This window comes from Lissotriton helveticus, chromosome 6, assembly GCF_964261635.1.
Source record: "Lissotriton helveticus chromosome 6, aLisHel1.1, whole genome shotgun sequence".
Taxonomy (NCBI): domain Eukaryota; kingdom Metazoa; phylum Chordata; class Amphibia; order Caudata; family Salamandridae; genus Lissotriton; species Lissotriton helveticus.
The window spans coordinates 507214814-507231732 of record NC_136067.1 but is presented as its reverse complement, the minus strand read 5'-3'; the positions used below and the strand labels follow the sequence as shown (position 1 = coordinate 507231732).

Below are 16919 nucleotides of genomic sequence, written 5' to 3'. Positions count from 1 at the left end.
CGGCGGAGAACCCGCCGCGGAAAAGCATATCTGATACGCAAGCCTAATATGGCTGGCGGTGTCTGAGAGACACCACCACCATATAAGAGCGTATCCGCCGCAGGTTGTAAGCCGACCACGGCGGAAAAGCGGCGGACATAAACCAAGACCCACCAGCCATCCTAATTTGGCGGTGGGTCTTTGGAGGCTCCGCTGCGGTTTTCCCGCATCCTCCGGGCCGGCGGTGGATTCCGCCGGCCCGGAAGATGCGGGAAAACCGCGATCGTAATGTGCCCCTAAATGTGTGGAAGGACTTCTCTAAATAACTGGTAGAGAAAAACAGTACATGAAGTCAGAATGTGTCTAAAAGACGTTATGCAGCCTCTGCGGGTAGAAAGCAAATTAACACGAAGAGCTTTTGCGATGTCTTCCTCTGCCTTCAACATTTGTATTTTTACAATTCAAAGGTGTTTCAGCATGTTTTTCTTTCTTTAGGTCTGAATTGACTGCATGCATGGTTGACATGCAGTAGATGCCTTCCATAATGGATTCACTGTCTGCGCTTTCCTCTTTGCATGAGGAGTCCAAATCGGAGAACTACATAGAACCTCACTATAAGGAATGGTACCGTGTCGCTATTGAAGAGTTGATAGAAGGAGGGGTCGAGGCTTACCAACAATTCATTGCTAAGGAGCGGGTAACTGAATTTCTTGCCGAGGAGGAACTTAACCACATTCTGAACAATATAAAGAAGCCACCTGAAAATGTGGCTTATTCCACCGATGACAGCACAGACGATGGCTCTTCATCTGGGACCTATTGGCCTATTGAGTCAGATGTGGAGGCTCCAAACCTGGACCTGGGCTGGCCAAACCTCATTTCTGGACTTTCAGGGCCAACGAAAATTGATTTACTCTTTCATCCTCCACGCGCACAGCTGCTAACAATAAAGGAAACTGTCAGAAAGATGATGAAAGATGCAAAACAGGTAAGGTCCTCTTTCCTTCGAGTGTGAGCTCTTTGTACGTCATTCTAGGTGTTCAGCACACAAAGTACTTACAGATTCCATGTTCTTTCCATACAGGGCAGTAGGTTATAGAAAATATACTAATGTATGTGTCTTGTTCTTGATACATTTTGTACTATAAAGGTATACGTGTGATCTGGTAGGATGGACCCAAAGTGTCACTGAGTAGTTTTACTGTAAACAATCTAGTCGAAAACATCGAAGGTCAAGTGGTCTGTACATGTTATCAGAAGCCTGGCATGGAATCATTATTTATATTTTACATTAGTGCTTTTCTTTGGTTTACTTGGCATACAAGTAATCTTTTTTTTTTCAAACACTAAAATGTTTGTTGCAGGAAATTCATTTAGATGTCCTCTGTTTACTAATCTAAAGGCTGTAATAAAGTAGAGACGAGGTATACAAGTTCTGCCAGCCAGTAGGTGGGGCATTCAGAGAAAACCTTTGTTTGCTGTACCAAAAGTATATTATGTCTGCAGCCCTAAGGGGGTTTCCACCTGCTGGTTGCAAATTGGCATATGTAATTGCTGATTGCACATAATGTTTAACTTTGTTTACACTCCAGGAGAGGCTATTTTTTGAGCAAAGGGCATTAATTAAATAGTAGTGTGTATTTTAATGTTTTGAATATTTATACGCATTGCCATACATAACTCTGACTACTTAACTAATGAGTACGAAATGAGACAAAAAAATCTCAATTTCCAGGCATTATTTTTTGAACGTCATAATGTACCATAATTGTGTTATTTCTGTGTATTACGAGTAATAATTTATGATAATAACGTAATTCAAATGAATTATGTGTTTGAATCCTCTGTCTTTTCTGCAATGGTAATAGCCAACATACTAGGTTTGGATCTGAAATGGAATTGTAGAATATTCTAAATAGATGAGAAATCACGTGCTTAGTTTATCGTGTTAGCTATCTTCTTTACTCCCATGTCTCTCCCTGGTGTAACCTGCATGACATTTATAGTATATGGCACGAAAAGAAGCAAGTCACCATGAGGTTTGAATAACATTCTAAAGCAAGGCAAAAAATCCACATGATTTATAATGACAATACATGTATTTGTGTTGCTCAAACATTATTTTGGAGCATACAATTTCCAACTACAACCATTTAACAATGAGAAACAATATTTTCTTGCGACAAATATGTTCTCACGTTAGAATGAGCATTCATTTTATCCTAAGGGTCAGCTTTCATTGTCTTGCTGTTAGAAGGTCTGGCTAGAGACAGCTTTCACAATCTCACAAGAGCTTGCATTTTTTAGTCTGAAAGAGGGGCAAAAGTATAGTCTCCTCAGACACTGCCTCTCATGATAGCCGGTCACATTGTGTGGAGTATTGCTGTTTACGCAGCATACCACAATGTAATTGATGGAGAACAGTTAGATGAGTCCACACAGTGATGTCCCATCCTCCCTCTCTCTAGTTGCTCTGTATTGTGCATGGTACATTCACCTTCATGAAGAAGCTGGAATCCATCTGGACTCAATACTCCTCCAGTCCACTCTCTTACACATTGCCACTGAATGTCCTCAGGTTCTTGCAGAAGCTGCGCTTAAGATAATTATCACAGTGGTGGGCAGAGCTGTTGTTGGACTTGGCCCTTTTAGCAGGTTCACCCCGAAACAATTTGCATTTGCCTAGCCTGTTTCTGTAACCTGGTGTTGGTGATTTTAGGCCTCTGCGCATTTTTTCACTGTGGTCCAGTGTAAAGTGTGTGCACTCTCTGTGTATGTGTGGTGAGAGTGGCCTGCCCTCCCATAGGAATGCATGGGGATATGTGTGTCCATGGTAGTTCCTAATGTGGGGGGAGTGCAGGGTCGAGTTTGGTATGTGCGAACTCGTGAGATTAAATGCTGCGCGATGATGTGCACAGAGTTATTGTGTCTAGTGTGGAAGTGCCACTTCAAGAAGCTGGCATGTCTGTGCAGTGAATGTGAATTGACTGTCTGGCTTCTGATTGGCTGGTGTGCCTGGCTCCAGAAGTCAGGATGGGTCTGCCCCTGTGGTGAATGGAGAGATCTGCATGTTGATGGAAGGGAGAAGTGCATATGGGACCTGAATAGGGCTGGGCCTTCCCTCCACAATGCTATCTCCACCCCCTGTGGTGTGCCTGATGTCCCTGACCCACCCTGTGAATAGGCAGAGGGGCTGAGCAAAACAAAGTGCTCCAGAACCAGTTGCATCTGGTTCGCCCCTTGCCTGCACCTTTGGAAACAAAGGATTTATGTGTATAAAAAGGGGCCGTGACCCCATGAAAAAGGTTCTTGTTCCTACTTGAATCTACCTGGGGCTTGCTGCTGCTGGGGCCCAGGGGAAGGCTTGCCTCCCTGGGCCCTGCCCCGCCCCTGGATGCCTGATGGATTTTCCCTGGAAATCTTTGCCTGTGTTTCCTTGCTTGAAGACTTCTGGGACCCTTTCTTTACCTTTGCACAGGCTGGTTGTAGCCTAAGCGCCCTGGGAGCGCTTTTTAAGGAGAAGGCTGGTGACTTTGCCATAGCGCTTAGAGATTGCTTCTGTTTTGTGCCTTTGCAGCTCTGGGATGCTGTCTAGGGATTACCCCCGTCATAGCCGCCTATTTTGTTTATCTGTAGCAGGTGCCCACCCTGCGTTATTGCCGCCGTGTCGATGTGTATTTAAATTACGCGGATGCGCACACCGCAAATTTGCCCGTATTCCTATTCTTAATTTACAGGTGCCCACCCCGCTCTGATGCCGCCTCTCTGCTGTCGTGAACCGCGGCCCGCCTGGTTGTGGGAGGGGCCTGTGGACGGAAGCAGGAATGGAAGTGCGGCAGGAAGTTGTGCGAGACAGGAGATTGGAAGCTTACCCCGCCTCCTCAAGTGCCGGTGACGAGCCCCGGTCCCGAGATGGGGGACCGGGTGAAGATGCCGGCATGAGCGGTGCTGCGGGGCTCCCATGTGGAGGGGAGAGCCCCGCAGGAGAAGTGCAGCCACAGCCGCGAGGCTCTCCAGAGTGAGAGAGCCCCGCCCGCTGCACCATCGAGGCTCCCCGGGCCGAGTTCCCCCGCCCACGCCACAAGAGGAAGGCAGCGTCGTGAGCAGGGCTCCCGTGATCGGGAGGGAGACCCGCTGGAGGCAGAGTACCGGCACAAGGAAGAGTCCCCCTGCGCCGGAGCCCGGTAAGTGAGGGCTGGGCAGTGGGGATGGCAGTCTCATTCCCCGAGCGCCCCCGGATGGCAGAGGGCTGCTCTATCCCTAGGAGACAGTCTTTGTTAAAGGGCCCCAGTGGGGGTCCCAAGGCACACGATAAGTGGTGGCATTTCAAGCAGCCCCGGATGGCAGCGGGCCGCTCCAACATTTTGCACAGTGGCTTTTCAGAGCCCCCGAGGCTCCACCATGGGGGCCTGTTTTGTTTCGGGAGCCAGTGCGCTCCCTGGGGGCTAGATGTTTTTAGAGCCTTGCGGGCCCCAACAATGGGCATATTGATTTACAGAGCCTAGGTGGCTCCAACGTTGTGGCCCCATCATTCCGAATGCCTAGAGGGCTCCAACATGGGCCTATTGTTGTTTAGAGGGCCCAGAGGGGCCCATGCCTCATTGCCCAAGGGCCAGTTCTTTCCCTTCAAGGGGCCTCAGTATTGAGGGAGCCAGTGTGCTCCCCGGGGACTGTTGATCTCAGACCCTAGAAGGCTCCCATGTGTGGCAGTTTTCTTCCTAGGGCCAGTGAGAGCCCATGTCACAGTTTTGCTGAACCCCAGCTGCCCAGCAAGTAGTGGGCAGCTGCACCGTTTAGGCATTTATTTCAGGGGACCGGTGCTTGTGAACCCAGGAGTGAGACGCACTCCTTCCCCCTACCTTGGCCTCCACAGCTGCGCAGCACTTAGTGCCAGCTGCAGCGTTTAGGCCTCCAGTGAGTGTTCTCAGCTGCCCAGCAAGTAGTGGGCAGCTGCAACATTTAGGTTTGCGCAGATGGCGCACCCCTGACTGGCCGTGCCTTAGCAGCGTGCCCTGACATTCTGGACACAGGGCATTTGAGCCCCTTCTTAGATGGCCAGTTGGCCAGGGGGCTGGTAGATGTATAGGGCGCAAGGCCCTAATGTGATTTATGTGCTGAAGTGATTGTGATGCTAGGAAATGTAATGCATTTAGTATGTTTTACGCACCCTGTGTTTTATACCTCTAAACTGTGGTTTATGATTATGAGGTTATTTTGCATTCCATGTGGTTATGCTAGTGAGGTTAGGTTTCACTCTGTGATTTACGCCCCTAATGTGAGTTATAATTAGGAGGTAGGATCTAATGTGTTTAGACTAGTGAGAGATTAAAATGACATCTCACAAGATGGCGGACTGAGGACGCCGCTGTGTAGTTGCAGTTAGTGTGAGCTCCCTAACCCCTGCCGGACCGTTATGTTATGGCTTCCTGAGCTATGATTGTGAACTTGCCGGAGTCGGTGGCGTGAGGCTTGATGCCAGCTAAATGAAATCCTGAGTTACAGAGGGAGACAACTTTAAAACAGCCACCGGAGCTACCAGATTTGCCTACCGAGATTTTGCGGCGAGACCCGCTTAGAGGCGAAGGTGAAGGTGAAGGTGAAACGTAGCACTGAAACCCTGAAGGGGGTGTGATTGAGTGACCCCTGTTTGCTCTGAAAAGAGAACGGATTATACGGGGACTGATAAAAACTCTAAGAAAGGAGGAAAAAAAAAAACAAAGCAAAATAGGGAAGAGTCAGAGTCAGAGGCATATGCAGATCCATGCAGAGGCTGCTCCCGACCTACCTGCTGCTCGCCCGGCGTCTCATCCCACGGCTGGTCGGTGGGACTGTGCTCGGCTGGTCTGGTCTGGCACTACGGCACCGGTCAGAGGTGCGGGTGGATGCTCAGGTGAACGCGGATCTATCGCGAAGCACGCGTCCACAGATAGCGCCTAAGATTGTTTTAAGGGCGACAAGGGCTAATAAAATCAATGCCTTGGAGGTAGCAGGGGCAACGGGGGTTACAGCCATGGCCTCGGTATTAAATAACGCTAAACCAAGCACGGTGACCCAAACGCCCAAGACTGTTAAAGCAACCGCTACATTAATCACAGCAGCGGCTATCACTACAGCAAGTGAGACGATTTCACCATCACGAGGGGGGGCCAACGATACTTCTATCACCTCTGGGCAAACAGGTACTTTGACCTCCTGTGTTGGTTATCCCTACACTCGGGTCTGTGAACACATTTAACATAAAATCTGCTGAAGTTGACGCCAGTGTCTACAGGTGGGGAAAAAGCAGCTGAAAATGTTTCTAATATGTGTTCCTCTAATGGGGCTAATGGGGCTGCAGTTATGCTCCCGCCCACTCAGAGGGGGTCAATCACTGCTGGAGAAATGGAAGGAGAGGGAGGAAGAGAAGGAGAAGATGGCTTGATGATGGCTCCCTCAGATTGCACGATTGAAGCTTTGTCTCTTGCTATAGAGAGTATAGATGACTCTCCGGTTTTGGGCACAGATGTAACCAGCCCCTCTAACGAAAATCCGCTTGTGGAAGAGATTGGAGGAGCTGAGAGTGAAGCATCGAACAAGGAGTATGAGGACTTGACTGAAATGGGTTCTCCATCAGACAATGCCAAATACTTAGCCGGTAGGAGAGGTAGGCTAAATCTAAGAATAAAACAAAGAGCAAAAAAGGGAAAGCACTATGACTGTTGAGCATGTCTATATTGAACTTAGTACCATCGGTAAAGCAATCCCTCCTTGCAGAGAAAAGTCCCCTCAGGAAATGAATTCAAGCCAAGGGGTTGGTAAAGAACATGACGCTGAGACTATCTGGTGCAAGCCCGCCCGATCAGGATGTTACTCAATCTCTTGCCTTACTTACAGAAGATACCTCACTTGCAAAGGATACTTTACACATGCCCTCACCGGGCTTGAATGCTACAGTACGGCTAGAGACTGCAGGGTCCAAACACTCAGCCAACAAATTATTAGAAGTTTCAGAAGCCTTAGAAGATGCAAACTCCCAAATGGCTCCATTTTCTGAGAACCCCCCCTAATAATCCTACTGTGCCTAATGAAGTGGTTACTGATACCCCCTCTGTCAGTACAAGGTCACTAACTTCACCTGTTATCCCAGTTGATGTGACATCGCAAGGTGTGGATAGTATCAGCAGAAAAATGGAAGAAGAAAAAGGAACTGCAAACTTGCCACTTGACATTATTCTACAGACTCTAACTAGTCACAGGAAGGAGGCGCAAGACATTTTTTTACAATTGAGAGAGGATAATACTGAACTACAGAATTCCTTACAAGACATTACCGCAAAGATGGGGGGGATCTCACAGGAAATGGAGGAGCTACAGCAACGAGTGGTTAAGATAGAGGAGGGGGCTGCAGGAATGGATACTGTGGTTGGTCAACACGACGATCAGCTTTTATCACTGCAGTTAAAGGTTGAAGATTTAGAAAATCGCCAAAGGCGATCCAATCTCAGGCTTTTTGGTATCCCGGAGGGGGTCGAAGGGGGAGATCCGAGGGCATTCATGGTAGGGTTACTACAGAAGGCTTTTACGGATCTCTCTGATTGGGATTGGGATTCCCAATTACAGAGAGTCCACAGGCTACCATTAATCCAGAGGACCAAACAAAACAAGTTCCCACGCCCATTTCTCATCCACTTTGGCAATTATTTGCTGAGGCAGGCCGTTTCTTTAAAAGCAAGGCCTAATCTGCCAATCACAGTAGGCGATCTGTCTTTTTTTTTGTCAGATCGGACCATAGTAAGGCCACCATGGACAGACAGTGGCAATTGCGTAAACTTATTGATCAGTTTAAATCTCGAGGTGGTCAAGCATATTTGCAGGAACCTGCCTGACTCAAAGTTATTAAGGGAGGGCATACTTATTTTTTCACAGATGTAAGGGAAGCCAAGGATGTATTAGCCCCATTTTCGTAACTAAAAGAGAGATTACATGGAATGACATTTTTTTTAAAATGTTTTTTTTCCATTATATACGGTCAGGCAGGGATCAGGTGGAACCACAGGATGCTTCTTAGGGTAGCTGCCACTTCAACGGCAGCAGGTGTATTTGGGGAGGTGCCCTCCCGTCTGAGGAGGGAGGGGGTAGGAGGGGTAGGGGTGACTCGGGGAGGTAGGGGTGGGGAGTCTCTGTTTGAAAAAAGCAACACAGGAAGATAAGTCTTTAAAGCAGCTCGAGAGAAGTTCATCATGTATTTCAGTTTTACAGAATGACAAGATATATGTATATATATTTTTTTCTTTCTAAATGTTGCGAGTAAAATGTTTGGCCTGGAATGTTGCAGGCATAAACAGTAAAAATAAAAGACGCCTGGTTCGGGAAGAATTAGCCCTGCATAACTCACACTTTGTTTTTCTATCTGAAACACATGTTGCCTATAAAGACATGAAAATTCTGGGCCATCTGGGTTAAGAGGTGATCATCTGTTCTACGTTTAATGCGTCAATTAGGGGGGTCGCCATCCTTAAAGATAAATGCTTTAAGATAGAAATCATCAAAACCTCTTGAGACAAGAACGGAAGGTGGGCCATTACCCAATTACTGATCGAAAGTAGCAAATTTGTCTTCTGTGTAGTCTATGGATCGAATTTTGATGATGCTTTTATGATCAACTGAATATGGAACTGCTACAGTGGGCAGGAGAATTAATTATTATGGGAGATTTTAATTGTATAATGGACTATCAGATTGACACCACGAGGAGTAACGCTTTCCAACGTATGCGGAGAACCCGGGCTGCTATTGTAGAGCTAGGTCGCTTACATAATGTTAAAGATGTCTGGCGCTGTGTTTTTCCTATAACGCCCGGTTATACAAATTATTCGGCCCCTCATAGGCTCTGCTCTCGTATTGATATGGTTCGGGCACCGGACAGAGTGGTGAACACTTGCACTATCGAACTTTGTCCAAGAATTAATTCTGATCACAATCCAATATTTCTATCTTTTGACACTGAACGGAATCATATAAAACCCCGAATTTTCTCTTTTCCTAGGCATTTATTTATCAACACTTTATTTATGTCACAACTTAAGTTACATATAGCAGACTTTATCGAGCTCAATCTTAACTCCATGTCATGCCTTATGGTATGGGATGCTTGTGAGGCAAGTATCCGGGGTTTCACTCAGCAGTTTCTCTTCCACCAGAATTCTGAGCGCCGTAAAAAAGATAAAGCACTGATTAATGATATACTGTCAGCCGAATTGTTACTGGCGGAGGCTCTTCGCTTACATGCTGCTAATGTGGTGGAACTGGAACTACAACTAGGGCGGTTGAAGTCGGCTCTAAAAAATATTTTCTGGGAAAAAAGCAGCATAAAATTACATAAATTCCAAGTGACTGAATATGAGAGCGGAGATAAAGTTGGGAAGTTATTAGCTTATAAAATAGCTGAAGAGAGAGCTAATACTTTGATTAAAAAATTGAGTGGTCCGAATAACACTATACTTGATCAACCAGCGCAAATATTAGAACAATTTGAAATATTTTATAAAAAATTGTACACTCCAGAAACCCATCCGGCAGGGGCGGCCATTCAGAACTATTTGGATTACTTCCTGGTAAAACCCGATCTCCCCGAGTTGGAACAACTATCTAATCATATTAGCCAACTTTAGATTAGACACGCAATCTTCTCTCTGCCATCTGGAAAAGCGTCTGGCGAAGACACTATACCGGTAGAGATATATAAGTTATGTGTCGAGGAGCTTGTACCTCTCCTTTGCCAAGTTATTAGCTATATTGGGGACAGTGGGAAAGCCCTGTGTTCTTGGAACAGGGTAAAACTAGTTTAAAAAAAAAAAAGGGGAAACCCCCAGATGACTGTGGCTCTTATCGCCCTATTTTGTTAATCAACGCGGATGCTAAAGTATTTGCTAAGGTGTTGGCCACCCGTTTAGCATCTTATATACCTAAAATAGTTAGCCCACATCATCATTGGTTTGTAATGGGTAGGGACACCACAGCACATATTAATATGGCGGTAACAGCCTTTGATATAGCGGATAAGGAATCCACCCCACTCGGTATGATTATGCTTGACGCAGAGAAGGCTTTTGACCGAGTGGGGTGGGATTACCTATGGTTAGTGATGACCGGTCTTGGCTTTAGTGGTAAATTCCTGAACTGGACGCAATCATTATACGATAATCCTATGGCCAAAATTAGTTATGCAGGCTTGTCGTCAGCTACTTTTTCTATAGCCCGGGGAACTCGCCAGGGGTGTCCCCTGTCACCTCTTTTGTTTGCCTTATCAATGGAACCATTTCTTTATGCACTTCAATTGCAATCCGGTATTATTCCCTTTAAGTTTGGTCCTCACCTATTAAAAATTACAGCCTATGCTGACGACATCGCCATCTATTCTACTGATATTGTAAAAGCAATGCAGGGCATTACTACAGAAGCCAGCAGATTTGGGGACGTTTCTGGATATAAATTGAATATAAACAAAACTCAAATAATCGCTAATCATAATCCAGGGGGTGTAACTATTGGATTATGTCAAACGGCAACATACCTAGGGGTCAAGATATCTACCAGATCTAAGGATATAATTAAAATAAACTATGATGGTCTAGTTAAAATTTCTACAACTCTTTTAAAAAAATGTCACAAACTCCTTTTAAATATTATTGACAGAATTAATTTGATCCGAATGATAATACTACCTAAATTCCTTTATTTATTTTGGTCTATCCCTTTGGCACTGTGTAATTCTTTCTTTAGAAATTTGGACGGAATTTTCAGTAGTTTTATCTGGGGATATCGCAAAGCTTGTAGATCTATAACTCTCCTTCAAGGGGCTCTAGACGTAAGGGGGCTGAACTTTCCAGACTTTAAGTTATACTTCTGGGCAACATTTGTAGGACGTCTCCGACATTTAATTAACTCGGATAGTGCAGACAACCAACCTTACTTTTTTACGTTTATGTTTAATACTGATGCTAATTTGTTTCTGTGGAGGACCAACGACCCTAACTATTTCAAAAGGGTGAGATTTAATACCGCCAGAGACTTGGTTAAAATCTGGCGCAACATACAGGTTTTCTGTAATGTGTCTTTTTTCCCATCTTAAACTGATTTTATGGGGAAATCCTGGTCTGTCGGGAATATTTAGTGACGGGTCGACCAGTACTTGGTTGGCGCATGGAATAAAAACACTTGGGCATCTGTATGGTACACAAGGATTTCTGAGTTTTGAAACCCTTAAAATACTTTACAATGTCTCAGACTCTATGAGGTTCAAGTATCTGCAAATACATGATTTTTTTATTCGAAAAATGAAACTTCCGAATATTTCTGACTCTAATATATGAGACAACCTTTACTCGCAAAAAAATAAGTCACTAATTAACTGTCGCTATAAATGCTTTAACACCTATAGAAATACTGATTGTAGTACATTAGCGAAGAAATGGAGTAGGATGCTGGGGAGTAATATTACTTCGGCGGTGATTAATACTTCCTTATGTAACATTAACAAAGCTGTTTTCTTGGCAAGCCTGAGACTGCAGCAATTTAAAACAACTTGCATGCTTTATCACACCCCAGAAAGAATATCTAAATGGGCTTCGAACAGTACATACAGTGATCGATCTAAATGCCCCAAGTGTGCGTTAGCTGCAGCAGACCTGGTACATATGCTATATACCTGCCCCATGATATCAGAATTCTGGACGTCTTTTGATAAGATAATGAAACTGAAACTAGGGTGCACATTTTCCTTAAATCCAGCTTTAGTCTTACTCGACGTTAATGTTACTAACACTCCACAAAGAGCATTAATTACTATTATGTTATCAGGCGCCAAACTCATAATCGCCCGTGCCTGGATCTCTCCTAACTCTCCACACATTATGGAATGGTGGTCGCTGCTCAACGAAATTCATTGTATAGAACTTGCTTTGGCCAGGCTCAGGGGTACTAAGTCCTTAGTCAAATTTGATAAGATTTAGGGGTCTTTTTTTTTCTCAAATGAAAGCTACTCACTATCCGAAGTTTATTTAGCAGATAAATTGAGAATTTTTGTTGTATGCCTGCAATGATACTTGCATTAAGCTTGATTGGATTCAATTAGAATTTATCATTGATGTAATGTCTATTCTGTTTATGCTTTGGTTTCTATATTGTTTCTTACCTCGACCTGCTTGTTCTTGTTTACATTTTAGACCTGTGCTGCTAATAAAAATCTAAAAAAAAAAGACTTGTGAGAGATTACATAATGTGTTTATGCTGGTTAGGTTGGCACAGGATATAATTTGCGCCTGATTTGACTGTGCAAAATGTAAAGGTATGTTACAGGGTGAGGTGGAGTACAGTGATTACCAGTGGCTACTGGTTGGATGTTTATGAGCTATTATTACTTGTACCAATTTCTGCTAAGTGTTGATCCTGACAGTGGCCCACGTGGCCCTGTCCTGTGTAAATAATCCCTTGTGAATATTGCCTGTGCCAGTTGGCACAATGTATATTGTGTGATTACTATCTGCTGTGTTATGAGAATACAAAGGCTCTTTTTATGTAACCTTGTGCGGAGTTCCTTTTGTGGTGTGCCTGGGATGTTGTTGCTGTGTGCGTGCGCAAATGCTTTACACATTGCCTCCGGGATAAGCCTGACTTCTTGTGCCAAGCTACCAAGGGGGTGTGCAGGGGTTATCTTGGAGTGTAACTCCCTTGCCCTGACTAGAGTGGTGGTTTCTGCCTGGCTTTGGCGCAAGCCTTAGCCAACCAGAAATCCCAGTTCTAACAGCTGTCAAAGACAGAGCGGAAGCAATAACACTGATGTGTTTGCTATGATGAGACTCACAATATGGAGGGATCATTGGTGTCAATGTGGAGACCGTAAATAAAGGCGACATTATCAAGGAAAACATAGTGTTTCATCCACCTAATCTACTGGTTTTACACTGAGGTGTGGATCATTAAATCTTTCTGTTTAAATCTTTCAACATTATCACTTCCATTCTAATATTCCCAATTGTATGTTGTGGAGAGGCCTGCAGTACGGTGTCATGAGACGTGCAAAGGAGAAGCAACCAGTAAATCACCACTTCTGGGAGGTGTGCCTCTAACCTTAATCTCCACAAATGACTCCGTGGAAGGTGATGACATCACTAGGATCCCCAAATATTTTGAGAGTGAACATTAGTTTTGCCATATTTTTCCTCAATTTGTTAAGATTAGGCAGAACCCCTATCTATCTTTGGCTATTAAGAGCTATTGTGTAGATGGGAAATGTGGTTTGATCTCTGACACAAGCTAATTCAAATAATTAAATAAATATAGATGCAGAAAATCCCAAAAATTACATGGATCCGCTAAATGCCCCTTCACCGTACTGCTAGTTTTATGTGTGTTTTCGCTCTCTCAAGCTCATTGATAACATTTTATATATTGTGGAAATAAACCATGACCTTCCTTCTATTCGACACATTGATCATGATTCAGAAACAACCCCTTCTGAGTCAGTTATTAAGACATATATTCGTTCCTATTGGTATCAGTTTACCCTGTTGAAAATGGAGCCATGCAGCCACCACAGAGATGTCTGTGTAACCTGTAATGCATGCATCAGGTTCACAGTATGTCCACTCTGCCATGCACTCTTCAGAGCTTCAAACAATGAACACCATGCAGCTGGGTGATATGAACTCCTGTCATTGATGGTTTTGCCAAGCTCCCCTGCTCTCCCCTTGTCAACAGTAACTACTGAGAAGTAGCTAGAGGAAGTGTTTACTGTCGCGTTGTAGCTAGTGTATGCTATATAAGCAATATACGTACGCAACACTTTATATAAAGACTTTGAAATTTGAAGGGCAACGCCCATATATATTTTATAATTGTTATGCTGTAAGTCCCCGGATGTGGCATTATCTTTCTGAAATCGTGCCAGTGCTGTTTTCCATTCTGATCTCTATCAGTGCGGCACAAACCTTAAGCAGTTTCTAAATCCTTTGTTAGCTTTTCCGGGGCTTTCATCTCCACACTGTCTGTGACATACCCAGCATGCCGAAATATGTGGTTGGAGAGGGATATTGCTGTTCGGACACTGGTTTGGGTACCAAGCAAGGCTAGACGACACAAGCGTCATTGGTGGCATGCCGACCGAGCATGATAACGTTTTTTACTAACACCTTTGATTAACGATATTCATGACAGATCAGACAGCTGAGGTGGCAAATTTACAAATGACTCAGTAGTATATTGTAAGAATGCTAGGTTAAAGGGTCCTGTGGAAACCAGGTGGTACTTGGACCTAATTGTAACAACTAGGGTCTTTCCATCAATGTCACCTTTGATTAACGATATTCATGACAGATCAGACAGCTGAGGTGGCAAATTTACAAATGACTGAGTAGTATATTGTAAGAATGCTAGGTTAAAGGGTCCTGCGGAAACCACGTGGTACTTGGACCTAATTGTAACAACTAGGGTCTTTCCATCAATGTCATTAAGGGGTGGCTAGGGGTCAGAGCTGCAACCCCTAGCTTGCTCTTTGCGACCCCTGACACTACTTTTGCGACCCATGAACTCTGAAATAGCAAAATCAGTGCCAAGAAAGAAGGCAGCTCGCCTTTATGGGTGTCATGCTCCGCCTTCTTTTTCTGGTCATTTTTATATTACAGCAATATTGAACAATGTGTTATTATTCACAATTAGTTTAGTAAAATAATTGAAAAGGGCTAGCTAGAACGAGATCTACAGTGGTAGATGTGGTAAGTAAAAATGTTTTTAATTGTATGTAGTATGTGTGCTTGTCGATGAGAGTATGCATGTGTGCAATACAATGTGTGTGTTTGTGAGCATTTGTCTGAATGTCTGAACATGTATGGGAGTGAAAGGAGTGAGAGTCAATGACAGGTGTGAGAATGAGTGTCAGTGAGTATGAGTGAGTCTGAATGAGTGACAATAAGAGTAAGCATATGAGCGAGAAAGTATGACTGTGTGAGAGTTAGAGAGAAGGTGATTGAGAGTGAGTGTGAATGAAGTGAGAATGGCCGAATGAGAGTGTGTGAAAATAAGTGATTGAGAATGGTGGAGTTAGTGCATGAGACTATGAGTAAGTATAATTGAGTAATAGTAATAATGAGTGGAGTGAGTTAGAGTGAGTACAAGAAAGTGAGAATAAATGAGTGCAAGTGCAAATGAGTGACAAAGTGTGAGTGAGAATAAGTAAATGTAAGTAAGCGCAAGTTAGAATGTGGAAGTAGGCTGGTTAGTCTGCCAATGGAATACTGAATTTAATTCTTACCTTATGGAGGCAACCATTGCAAAACACTACATCTGGCATACTGGAGCCAATTGTTATCATGACAGGCACCTGTGAAAAATACTGGTACTGGTATGCTAGAGATAATTCTTTGCATACTGTGCTATAATGTGGAACAATCCTGGCACTGACACACAAGGAATGTATTGGCATGGGGGCACTCATGTCAAAATACTTGGCACTAACTCATTGGGGTTACTTCTCAGCATAAGGAGGAGGGGGCATGACATTTGGTAGGGGAGCAACCATGACAAATAAACTTACTGGAAGTACTTTGACATAAGGTATACAATGACATTAAATACATAGTTGTGACACAGATATTGTAGGTACTTTATGGCATATGAGGGGCACCCCTAACAAAACTCTGGCATCGGCAAAATGGAGGTGATTTTTGACATATGGGGGCATCCATAGCATATTCTCAAATGAATGGGATGAACTCCTCGAGAGCATCAGGTTTTATTGGCTTGGAGCACTTTGAATATGAATTAATGACCTTTCACGGCATATGGCTTTTTAGCAAACTGATTTGTTAATTGGGCTTTTGAATACACTATTTGCACCAATTAAAAAAAATCACAGTGGAAAAAAAAACCAAGTCCACGAGAAGTGGCCTGGCTTACTACAATTCAGATTACATATTGCACCTTACCACTTTCAAAGATCATGTCAGCACCATAATGTAAGTGGTTTCTAAAATGGCCTTTAGTCTGAGTTGTGTTATACTGATCATGCAGTTTTTAAAGAACTCCTGCAAAGTCAATTATTGCAATGTCTTCAGTGTTAAGATGATATGAGATCACTTCCAGGAGACATTTAGGGTCAAAGGCCATATGATGTGCATTTCCAGTGGTTTCATTAATGTCAAGGGTGTGTGACGTCTCTTCCACTAACCCTGGCATTTTGGTGAATCAGCATCTATTAGTCTTTCGCCACTGGTATCCTGTACTTCATACCCCTCACTGGGAACCCTTTTGTAGCACTTGATTCTCAGGGTAGCGAAGCAGAAAATTCCAAGGTTTACTCTGGGGAGGTGCTATGAGTTAGAGACTCAGAACTCAGCACAAAAACAAACCACACCCTATAATGTCTGATTAGTTCTTTAAAAACAGAAAAGAGACATGCTTTACTTTACATAAAGTACTACTATGCTCAAATGTACACATACATACAGAATGGCTTGTAGGAATGCCCATTGTGACATACTTGAAAGGGTCACAGAACCAATAGGGGCGCACACTAACACAGGGTCACACCAGACAAGTAATCCTATATATGTGCCCTGAAGTCCTTTAGCTGAAGCCACTTTAATAGCCCTGACCCTAAACCAGAATACTCGCTTATGGGTCTAACACTACATAAGGAGTACATCAGTTAAATAATCTGGCCTACTGACTTTATCAATGTGCCACCAATATAACAAAGCAATTCAAAATATTTTGGGATGGTATAACCTTTCAATAACTCATGAAAACATCTGCAGCAATTTTCTGACAACAATGTCATGTCAATAAAGTATTTATTGCTCGAAATTATACAATGGACCTGTCTCTTATACCTAAAACTTGGCCGCAAGGCAGCCACTGGACCTAATACCAAAAGGTTCAGACACCCAAGATCCTCTGGGTAAAAG

At 43.8% G+C, this 16919-nt stretch overlaps 1 protein-coding gene across 1 annotated transcript in view; it reads left to right on the top strand.

Moving 5' to 3' along the window:
* The window catches only part of FAM83B (family with sequence similarity 83 member B), a 471668-nt gene that overhangs the window by 33962 nt on the left and 420787 nt on the right, over positions 1–16919 (top strand). Inside the window, exon 2 of the mRNA XM_078647970.1 lies at positions 475–967. Coding sequence (XP_078504096.1) covers positions 512–967 — 456 coding nt within the window. The 5' untranslated portion in view covers positions 475–511. The remainder of the gene's footprint in view (positions 1–474; positions 968–16919) is intronic.